This window comes from Lotus japonicus, chromosome 2, assembly GCF_012489685.1.
Source record: "Lotus japonicus ecotype B-129 chromosome 2, LjGifu_v1.2".
Classification (NCBI taxonomy): domain Eukaryota; kingdom Viridiplantae; phylum Streptophyta; class Magnoliopsida; order Fabales; family Fabaceae; genus Lotus; species Lotus japonicus.
Window position 1 is genome coordinate 72,089,513 of NC_080042.1, and position 12,079 is coordinate 72,101,591.

Here is a 12,079-nt window from a genome sequence, read left to right on the forward strand (position 1 = left end):
AAAAGAGACAAATAAAAGCGTGGCTAAAGGTACATGCGTGGCCACTTTTGACACCTTATCACATATATGTCCTCCACCTTCTATATAAGACAAAGCCTTAAATACAATATCTGAATCCATTGCACAAGAAGGAAACAGAGAAGAGCTGAAAAAAGGGTAAAGAGAAGTGAAAACTCAGAAGATGTTTGCTCACATAGGATCCGTGCTTGCTTCCTTGATGTTTGTATGGGCTTTGTTTCAGCAATATTTTCCTTATCCACTTCGCAACCAGTTTGAGAAATACTCTCAAAGATTGTTCACTCTTGTCTACCCTTACATCGAAATCAAGTTCCATGAGTTCACTGGGGAGAGGCTCACTCGGAGTGAGGCTTACTCTGCCATAGAAAACTACCTCAGCTCCAAAGCCTCCACACAAGCAAAGAAGCTCAAGGCTGAAATGGGCAAGAACAACCAGTCTCTTGTTCTCAGCATGGATGATCATGAAGAAGTAGCTGATGAGTTCAATGGAGTCAAACTCTGGTGGGCTTCTGGGAAGAAAGTTTCCAAATCAGAATCACTTTCGTCACGCCACCCTATGACTGATGAGAAAAGGTATCAGAGCCGATGGTTACGTTAGGACCCTAATTATCTTTAAGGGAAGTAGGAGCATGGTTATGAATATATTTACACATAACCACATTGGTAAAACAAGTAAATCACATTAGTGATTTATACTACATTTTTCATCCAAAACTTAAAGTATTGCGAGTATGAAAACTTTTTTTATGTAGGACTTATTTATATATATATATATTTTTTTTAACTCGTACTTGAAATCCCAACAGGTACTACAAGCTCAGTTTCCATAAACACAACAGAGAAGTGATTTTAGGTACATACCTGAATCATGTCATAAAAGAAGGTAAGGCTATTACGGTGAAAAACAGGCAGAGAAGGCTTTATACTAATAGTGGATCTTACTGGAGCCATGTGGTGTTTGAGCACCCTGCAACATTTGAAACACTAGCTATGGATCCAGAGAAGAAGAAAATGATCATTGATGATCTCATCACATTCAGCAAAGCAGGGGAGTTTTATTCAAGAATTGGAAGGGCTTGGAAGAGAGGGTATTTACTCTATGGACCTCCAGGGACTGGAAAATCTACAATGATTGCTGCCATGGCGAACCTGTTAGGCTATGATTTGTATGATCTAGAATTGACTTCTGTGAAGGACAACACTGAATTAAGGAAGCTGCTGATTGAGACATCAAGCAAATCTGTAATTGTGATTGAAGATATTGATTGCTCACTTGATCTAACCGGTCAGAGGAGGAAGAAAAATGAGGGAAAGGAAGAGGAAGAAGAGAACGATCCAAGGCGAAAACAACCAGGAATGGAAGAAAGAAATGCCAAAAATGTTCAGGTAACTCTTTCCGGTCTTCTGAACTTCATTGATGGATTGTGGTCTTCTTGTCGTGGAGAGAGGCTGATAGTTTTCACAACAAACTATGTGGAGAAGCTGGATCCTGCATTGATTCGAAAAGGTAGAATGGATAATCACATAGAGTTGTCATACTGTGGATTTGAGGCATTCAAGATGTTAGCTAAGAATTATCTCAACATTGAATCACATTATTTGTTTGGAACAATATGTGAATTGCTGAAGGAAAGTAAAGTCACTCCAGCTGATGTTGCTGAGCATTTGATGCCCAAGACTGCTTCTGGGGATGTAGAACTTTATTTGAAAAGTTTGATTCAAGCACTAGAATTGGCAAAAGAAGAAGCCATGTCAAAATCTGAGTAATGTGCGAGAAATTAAGTGTGTTTGGATCAGCGTTTGCAGAATTATTGACTCGGACAGAATTGATACCGACAGAATTGAGTATTGTAAAAGTGAGTTAAATGCACAAAACTGAAGCAACCTCTAAGCAAGATTCTCATTGGACTGGAAATTATTCATAAGCCAAAGCAACCAGAAACTACACGTCAGGGTGATCAGTGATGCAAAGTAGAGTCTACTAAGATAAAGAAAGTGAAAGGAGTGGCATAGTGGAAGGGAATGAGTAAGCAAAGCACATTATATATACTCATTCTGTTGCTTATAACCTTAGAAAATTATAGAACTGAACCTTTTGCTAATTGATGACCTAATTAACTCAACATCCAACATATATATGCTGGAAAGATGGGACTTTGATAGAATATGTTTCAACTTTATTATCATTTGGCAAGTTTATGCCATTTTCCTTCATAATCAATCAAGCACTTCATCCTCAGCAGACTGCACTATATAGGGGACTGCTTGTTTAGTCTATTTTTTCCAGAGATTTTAGGTAAAATGTAAGTTATCTCTTCATTAAAAAAATGATAGTTTCAGAAGCTATTTTTCACCGATTCAGATTAGTTTAAGAAGTTATTATAAATATTTTAATTTTTTAAAATGTAAAAGGATCTTTTTGTGAAGTTTGAAATGAATAAGTACAGAGAAGAAGGGTATCAAAAATACATAGTCGTGTAAACTCTTTTAAATATATGTGAATTTTTTGAATATATATGAAGACACAAATAAACACAATATTTCACTTGACATTATCATATCACTTGAGATAACCCTAATTCTATCTGGAAAGCATAAAATGCAAACGAACAAGCAACATCACCAACTAGATGTAGCACAACTGGTAGATAGTTAAGCTCCTCAAGCATTTAGTCTGTGGTTTGATCTCTAGGTCATGCGTATTGAGAAACATTTATTGGTGATAAATTTGTCTCACAACTATCAATATATATATATATATTTTTTGGTCAAAGGATAGATATACATTAATTAACGCTTTCAAAAAAATAAGATATACATTAACTAACACTGAAAAAATAGGCCTAATTTTTTTTTCAAAAAATAGGCCCCATTCAAAATCAAATTGATCCCTAATGAGCCTATTATAAAATGTAAAGCCCAGTATCGACGCATACTCTTGTCCATAATGAGCTGAGCTGGTTGTTAAGTTGTTATCTGGATCTATGATCCTTTGACCAAAAAAAGATTCCTACAATTTTACTTTTGGACCTCTTTTTTGAAATGTATTTTTGGACCTGTTTTCTTAACATACTTTTGGACCTTGATTTACCCTCTTATAGTCTTATGTTATGTACACCACCTGAAATTTTCATTCCGGAAACATCGTATCATATTCGAAAATAAGCTTCAGAAAACAAATATATCTAGTAAAAATAATTTTCAGACAAGTTGTAAACATTTTCCGAGAATTAAACTTTAGAAAGTGTTTGACTTTTTTGGTAATTAATTTTTGGTAAACATGTTTTCTGTAATTTCAAAATATATGTTTGGCCATCATTGTGGTACCTCTTGACTCTTGTATTAAGGGGACACCGGTGTCTCCCTAATTTTTTGAGTGAGATTATAAAATTGCTTCTTAAATTATATTTCAATTTCGAAAGAAATTTCTTTATAATTTTTTAGTGAGATTACAAAATTATCTTTAATTTATATTTCAATTTCTAAAAAATGTCATTCCCTACTTTCTCTTTTTTGGCACCACCGTCCACCATCAGCGTGAATTTTAGTAGCATAAAATGAAAGCTACATAGATTCAATCAAGAAAAACAAAGAAAAACACATGGAAGAAAAAAGTTCTTTGTTTGTCAAATCCTTACATAACATTGGTTTTACTTTTACACTATTCTTTGTTGGAATGAAAAAATAAGTCTAGCTTGGGCACCATTGAAAAAAAAAAAGATTCGGATCAGTAGATTTTGTACTAAGGCCCAGTTTGGAAGAGCTTATTTGAGCTTTCTTACAGCATAAGCTCTTATGCCAGTGTTTGGGAGGGCTTATGCAAACAACTTATGACCTGCCATAAGCTATTTTCAGCTTATTTTCATAAGCTACTCAGGATAGCTTATGAAAAACAGCTTATGCTTATATACAGCTTATTTTTAATTTATTTCAATAAATTTTTAAAAATAGCTTATGAACAAGCGCTTATGTCATAAGCGCTTATGACCATAAGTGCTTAATTAAGCTGTTTTTCCAAACGGGGCCTAACTAGATCCGAATATAGCAAGAGAAGGTAGAAGAGACTTGAGCACTACCAAAAAAAGAGAATGAGCCTGAACGAAGGTGGACGAGATCGCTAACCAAAAACATGAAGCACTGATTTGGAATAATCGCTGAGAAAGAGGAAGGAGTGAACTAGTGCTTATGTTTCCACGAGGTCTCTGGAGGTGATGGTTGTGGTAGACGGTGGTAGGGGTTGGGAAGAGAGACAAGGGAGGACACCTATAAGTTGTAGCTGCAGTGTTTATGTTTGAATCTCTATTTCTATGCGAGCACAAAGGGGAGACAAAGAAAAATCTTAACAAATGCTAACAAAAGAAGAAGCTAAACAACAGATTCATATAAATCAAATAATCTGAAATCCCTATCGCAGGGGAGACAAAAACATTCATTCTGAGATAACCTCAAATCCCAACCCCTAAGGTGAATAGATAGTGAGAACAGTTGTTACCAACATTCTTTATCTTCATCACTTTCTTCTTGCATGCATCAATCCTAGTACGACGGAGTAAAGGGCTTTGCGCACGGCAGATATATGGCTAAGTGGACTTCACCGGAACGTTGACGACACGACAAAGATAAAGCCCACACAAGGCCAACGCAGTGAAAGAAGAGTGGGTTCTCATGGATCCAAAGCTCCCCTCGCGACGGAAGCATATAGTTGTTGTTCGTGATGGCGAGGGTGGCATAGTGAAGGTTCCTACTCAGAGAGCTTGGGCTGATTTGGGTTTGAAGCAGCGAATATATGGTTCATTATGTTGCCAATGCTTGAGTGGGGAGAGAAAAGAGAACAAGACGAAGGTGTTTGACGATTGACGGGGAAGAGATAATGAAGAGGCTAACTGAAGCACAAGGACAAGAAGATTAAGGATCAAGGTGAAGTGGGTAATACACTAAGAGAGGGAAAGAAGCGACGACGAAAAGCTAGAGTTTTAATCATTGAAGTGAGTGAATGAGAAAGTTGAGTGAAGTAAGGCTAGGGTTAGTGTTGTGGCTGGAACTACAGTGCCGCCCTCGTAAATGGGCTTATGGTTCCTCATCCCTCGCTCGTAGTCACTAGTTGTAGAAATGGGCCTGAGCTCGTATCACTATTCGGTCGGTTTGAACAAACTGGAGCCCAAATTAAAACCGATCGTGCCAACTCATTTCGTTCATCCGACCCAACCCAACTCATTCACTGAAAAATCACTCATTTGCTTGGGTACGGTTCAGGACGGTAGTTCGTGGACCCCCTGATTCCCGGTACACAAAACCTTGCATTTGAGCTTTTAATTTATAGTTATACCATTTCTCCAGCTAATATAGTTGTATTAACATGCAAAATCGTGATTTGACAAGGAAGCGATATCTTTCATTGACTAATCATTGACGAATTAAAAAATAAGCTGTTTCAATTCATTACGATAACATTGAATTGAACAAGGGACACTTCCAAGAACCTCATGGTCATTTAATTTTCTTCAAATTAACATTATAATTAACGTAGTAAACTGCTTGTAAGTTTCTTGAGGGAAATGATGACATTGTATTAAAACATCCAAACTTTGAATATTCGCACCATTCTTCTATTTTTCAGAAGCCCTTCCAAACTGCGGGCAACTTCGCAGTAATTCGTGCATGTGATTAAAGCTATATGGACAGGGAAAACAGTTAAAAGTATAAGAAGAAATTAAAAAGACCAAACACTGCATGTTTCACACTTCTCGTAAGTCTATATAAACATGCATCCATTTATACCTTGAAGTAACAGGCAACAACCATTGCAAATAAGCTAGGGGATATGAGGGTGTTCTGTCGCAGGAGTGATGGCCCCAGCTGTGGTAAATATATTTATGATATGAATATTGTCATAGTCAGCGCCATCCTGCTGTGACAGAATACCCTTAAACCTCTATTCAATCAGAAGTTGTCATGCTCTTTCTTTCTGCATACAGTTCATTATATTCAGTACATGTACTTACAACGTTGTAATATTGATTACATTTATCATAAATTTTTTAGTCTTAAATTAGCCAAGTAAGTTTTAATTTATAGTTATATATATTTAAAGTTCTTTTAAAAGTTTTATCAAACACACTCTTTCTTTTTATGTCTTTGATCACTATTCACTACTATTGCTAGTGCATCATGTATGTTCTTGAATTGAATGGTATGAAGAAGGTTTCTATCATCAAGTTAATTGTATCTATAGGTTCAAGTGTTGCTGTTGTTGTAACTTTGTTCTACTTAATTTAGTGTTGTTTGCTAGCAGACTCCAGTTTGTCAATCATTGTTGTATAATTAAAACAACCTCCAAATCCTCCCTCTAAAGTCTCTAAAGCATAAAATATAACTTTCAGATCTTCCCTTTCTTTCCTCATATGATCTGGTGGAAAGACCTAGTTCACATGTGAAGTGGGCTCCAAGGTTTCTGGCTTCAAAGTTTTCACGCCTGCTAGCTGCTATAGTCATCATGTGTGATTTGACAATTTCACCAATCATCAAATAAGCTCCACAGAAATATATAGAGTTTGGCACATTAGAAAAGTATATATATTTGCTGTCCCACCATGGATTCGAGGTCCATATATATGATGAGCTATACCAGGTGGCGGGTCTCAGGAACATATACATTCATTAGTTTACCAGAAAGTATGCTTGGTTTTCAATTAAAAACCACATTTGGTACATCAAAATTTGAGAATGCGCGTTGTACGGCCTCATAACACACGAAACATGGTTTGGGTTTTGTTAGATATATTAGGTTTCTTATATTATTTAGGTCTAAGGGTAGCTTAGTCTTTTAGCATTTTTAGTACTCCCTCCGGTCCTATTTATAAGCATGAAAGAGAAGAAAAACCTTGGTCCTTTTTATAAGAACTAAATGAAAGTTTGAGCTATATTAATTAATTTTTTCCAATGATGCCCTTATTAATTCTAACTTGTAAAATGTGTCTCATTAATTATTCTCTCTATTTCCCACTTTCCAACACTAATAACAAAGGGTAATTTTGGAAGTTTATTTTGATTTCAGACAAATTTAATGCATTTTATCTAGTTTAACTACATTTCTTAAACTATGTGAATTTTTTTTTTTGTTGCTTATAAATAGGACCGGAGGGAGTATTTGTCTATTTATAGTTGTTATGTTGCTATCTATTGTAACCTGAATATTCACAATGTAACCCTAGCTGTTTCACGTTCTCTCTTTCTCCCTCTCCCTTCTTTCTTTGTATTATTATTGTTAACACAGTTGAGTTTAACTTAAAACCAAACATGCATGTATGTAGTTGTTGGAGAGATTATTAATTTTCTGCATCTTTAATCCTAGCTGCTTTTGGCCCTTTTGATATTTTCATAATTAAATCGCACAATCATTTCAAAATCCGTTTAATATAATACATACATAAAATTAATAATATGACTGGTTCTGTTATATTAATTTAATGTAACCATCAAAATTATCTGTAAGCTAGCTTCTGTGGAGGTAAATGCCATCACCGAATAAGCACTCAAGTTATAATTAACTAGTCTTTGGGTATTCACTTGCAAGAGACTGACTCAGAGACCCACCTCCCTTATAAATATGGTATTCGAACATAGAACAAATTACAGGCATGTATGAATCAGAATGAGAAGAAGGAGATAGCTTGCAGAAAGAAAAGTTCAGAGAAGAAATGTTTAGGGACTTCTGTCGCGGGAGAGATGACACGCACCTTCTGTTACTTTAGTTAGCACTAGCTAGTTACGCTATCATCTCTCCTCGGCTGAAGCCCCTTTGCACTTTCTGTACATTTTTCCAAATTCACATTCTAATTTGGAATCTCAGATCAATTGAAATCATAGAGCCAAGGTAAGTAAGGGCATTTTATATATAATTTCCTTCTGTTTTTACCTGACAGAGTTAGCAAAGCAATCTAGACTTTAAATGGAATTGAACAGGTATTAAGTAGCTAGTGAATTTGATCAGTTATCCAGTCTTCAAGTGATCTTGTTAGCTAGCGCTGGATATATTTAATCCCCTTTAATTGTTATAATGTTTTTGTTGATAATCCCCTTTAATTTGATTAGAAGTGGTTTTCTTGCTACAGCTAGTCAACTGGATTAAGCATCTAATCTGAGGAGGAATCATTCATGAGCTGGTATGTAGGGCAATGATTAGAGCTCTTTTACACACTCCATGCGTGGGAGTTTACTGTTATGAATTAGATGATGATTAATTAATCTATCCTGATGAAATTCCTGCGTTTCATGTGAATCCAAAACCAATGATTGATCGAGTTTTGCAAAGATATATTCCAATCAAGACTAGTGTTTTTATTTTTTGATCTTTTCCTACTTCTTATAATTAAGCTCTAATCAGGTGGTGTCATATCTGTAATTGGACCGTTAGGGTATTGTGTCCATCAAGTTACTAATATTGTGTCCAGGTCTTAACATTTTGATCTATTGCTGACATGAGTTGCTGACATGAGCCATTCACTACAAAGTAAAGTGTCCAGATGCATCTCCCTCACCTCATTATTAGGTGCCTCAAATTCTCAGACAATACAGTATTACATTTGACCTACTTGGCTCTCCGGATATTTTTTGATATCTTTTTCTAATTTGTCAGATTTTAAAAGTAGAAAACGGTTGTACAATACTACACTTTCTACACATTAATCATTTCCCCACACACTTTTCTTTTATTTCATTGTCTCTCTCTCTTTGTTGTCTTGTGCATAGAAATTGTATGACCAGACAGAGGCTCTCATATATAAAAAGAGGGGTAAATTGTCACTTTGGTCCTTGAAAGTGTCCACCAACTTCACATTCGTCCCTGAATAAATTTTATCCACCTTGCGGTCCCTGAATGCGGCGAATGTCATTCATATTGGTCCTTCTGTTAAAAAAACTTTAACGGACATTAAGGAATTTATTTTTTATATTTTTTTTCTAGGTGAAAATCATTAATTTAAATTTAAAAAAACAAATTAACTAAAAAATTGATTAATGACAAAAACTCAATTAAAAATCAAAACACGAAATCCTAATCACCTTCTTCCCATCTTCTTCTTCCTACTTCTTTTTTCTTCATCTTCTTCATCAAATACAAGAAAAAAGAAAAGCCCTATCAATTATAGCCATTGACAGACAAGGAAGAAGGAAAAGATCAAAAGACAAGATTGCAAGCTTAAGGATAAAGGAGTAAAGCCCTGTTGCACTAGAAGAACCCGATGTATAATCAAAGCACACCATCCTCCAAAAAGGATAAGATAACTCAACAACTTGTGGTTCCAAGCATCACAAACACACGACTAGAAAGGCCAAGAGAAAACCCACCAGTAGAAGGAAGACAAAAACATAGCGTGGGTAAAACAAGGCACATGAATTTACAGCAGAGCAATGAAGGAAGAAGGGTGCATCTGCCAATATAATGAACAACTCAGATCAAACCCACTGCCACCACCCTCATCCCCATCGCAGAAACCTCCCTCCACCGCACCCCATCGTAGAAACCAACCGCCACCGCAACCCTGGCCACAAAACCCAGACCGAACCCAGCTCCATCTCCTTTCCCAACCGCCATCGCAACCCTACCGAGAAGGTGTTGTAGTGGGGAGAACAAAGGTTTGATTGAAACTTCAAACCAAAAGAGGAAAATGTTGAAACTTTTTTGTGGGTTTGAAAATCTCTACTCAGATTTGTGGGTTTGGAAATTTCATTAGGTAGAGAGAAATGGGTTTCGGTAGGGGTGGGGGATGGGGTTTGCGGTAGGGGATTGGGTTGCGGTGGAGTTTGATTGTGATGGAAAAATTGGTGAGGATGATGAAGAAGATGAGAAAATGGAGATGAAGAATGATGGTGATGGCTGGTGGTTAGGATTTTTTATGTTTTAATTAATTAAATTTTTAGTTAATTTGTTATTTTAATTTAATTTAATGAATTTTCAGCTTTAAAAAAGGAAATTATTAACGTCCGTTAAGTTTTTTTAACAGAAGGACCAATATGAATGACATTCGCCACATTCAGGGACCGTAAGGTGGATAAAATTCATTCAGGGATGAATGTGAAATCGGTGGACACTTTCAAGGACCAAAGTGACCATTTACCCATAAAAAGAGTGTTAGGTGGCGTTGTTACTGTCTTGGCAGGGAAAATGTTGAAAAAATCTTGAAAGAAAAACCAATTTGGAAGCTCTTAATTCATTGGAAAGCAATTATCCAGCATTGTCATTAAAGATTAGCATAGATGTATGACCTAAAAGCCATACACAAACGACGCCTCAAGCTTGGCTAAGAAATTTGTCATCACGTTCCTCTCACATAGACAATATGCTCAAACTTAAGCTCCCCAACCTCTTTTAAAAAGATCCCGAATATTACGAATAATAGACACATACAGAAGGGATATCTTTTTGAACTTGGGAAAGCACCAACAAAAAACAAAAAAATATCATTTTTAAAATGTGAAAATTTTATAATTTCGTTTTATTTTCTTATTATCAAGTTTTCAAATATATGTAGATATATATCCATATGATATGATATAGTTTCTTATTCAACGATTTTTTAGCATATATGATATGATGACAATTTTACTACTTTGTTCCTATATAATGCTAAGGGAAGAGATATATAAGAACATATTTTTTTCTTCTTCTAAATGGACAGTTAATAAGGAATCAATGTGATATATGATACGAGGACAATTTTATTCTTAAAATTAGCAATATGTTGTATAGGATTTTTTTTTCTCATAGATACACATGGATTCTTTTTTTTTCCTCAATTTTTAGTCACATTATGACTTATAGCCTTATACCTTTTTTTTTTGTTACAAGAGGAAGGCGGCTTATACCTTATTTAAATAGTGTTGAAATATGATTTCAAATAAACTTTGAAATTAATCTAGGCTTTTAATAAGGTTATGGTAGACTTGGAAAATGACCTACATCAAGTCAAGGATGAGTTGGAGCTTAGTTTCAAACAAAAAAAAAGGGATGAGTTGGGCTTGAGTTTCCATTAGCCTATAAGTTTGATGATTTGTTTTTTTTTTTTATACATCGGAAAGATAAATTGCACCCGCCAGGAATCGATCCGTAGACCTCCCCTACCCAACCCATTTGTCCCTCAACTCCTACCATTTGAGTTATCCTATGGACTGATGGTTTGTTTATAGGTGTGTTTGTTTTAATATAATTTAACCTGTAAGTATTATGACCTATTTACAAATAGGATTGTGGAATTACTTAAAGATTTTGCTGTGAAATAATACCCTTTTTCTGTAGGCCAAGAAAGACTTTAAATAAACTTCAAAACGGCGTTGGTTAACCTTCAACGAAATGTGAAAATAAACCTTCAAACATGTTTGGCACAATGTTAATGAGAACCAAAGTTACCCGATTGAAAAGCCAGTCCAAACACACCCTAAAGAGCGACCACCTGCCAAGGTTAAAACTATCCCTTTTATATAGCACTAAATCCATCCAATAAATCACTGGTCTGAGGTTATTCTCTTGTCAAAAACAAAAATAGTTTGCTCCATTCTCTATATATTTCAAAAACCATGATTCAATTGGTACTTAAATATCAAATTTCTCAGAACAATAGTGCAGTGCTTTGATCATCTTTGACTCTGTTAAAGAAATGTTCAAGGGGTTCAAGATGCACTTAACCTGAGAGTTTTCCCATTAATTAAAGGTACATGAATATGATTAGTCGTGACCACAATTTGTGAGTTGACCTAGACCAAAGACAGGTAGAAACTTTTCCACAATGGGGAGCTTGACATGGCCAAGGAATGAAAATTGATCGAGTCAAAAAAGCACAACCAATTAATCCTCTAAAACGAATTCATCACATTAACATATTCAAATCTCACATTCCAACCATGACAAGTCCTGGCTATATCATATTCTTGTATGATTCTTGAAACCTACGTAAAGGGAAAATAAATGCAACTAGAAGTAACCATATAGAAAATATTCCAATGTGTTTGGCACCCCAATCATAAGAAGATATGCATTGACTGAAGGGCAAAAGAAAAGTTAGCCATA

At 35.5% G+C, this 12,079-nt stretch overlaps 1 protein-coding gene and 1 long non-coding RNA gene across 2 annotated transcripts; both read left to right on the forward strand.

Annotated features, from left to right (window-relative positions):
* The first annotated feature begins 14 nt into the window (after positions 1-14).
* Positions 15-2,478, forward strand: LOC130739319 (AAA-ATPase ASD, mitochondrial-like). Its single transcript, XM_057591580.1, has 2 exons — positions 15-591; positions 825-2,478. Exons 1-2 carry the CDS (start codon positions 182-184, stop codon positions 1,783-1,785), a joined length of 1,371 nt encoding a protein of 456 aa, XP_057447563.1. The 5' UTR covers positions 15-181; the 3' UTR covers positions 1,786-2,478.
* Positions 2,479-5,764: 3,286 nt separating this feature from the next.
* On the forward strand, positions 5,765-8,820 carry LOC130739321 (uncharacterized). The gene is made up of 2 exons (XR_009019840.1): positions 5,765-7,891; positions 8,130-8,820. It is a non-coding gene; the product is annotated as an uncharacterized LOC130739321 (long non-coding RNA).
* Positions 8,821-12,079: the final 3,259 nt, after the last annotated feature.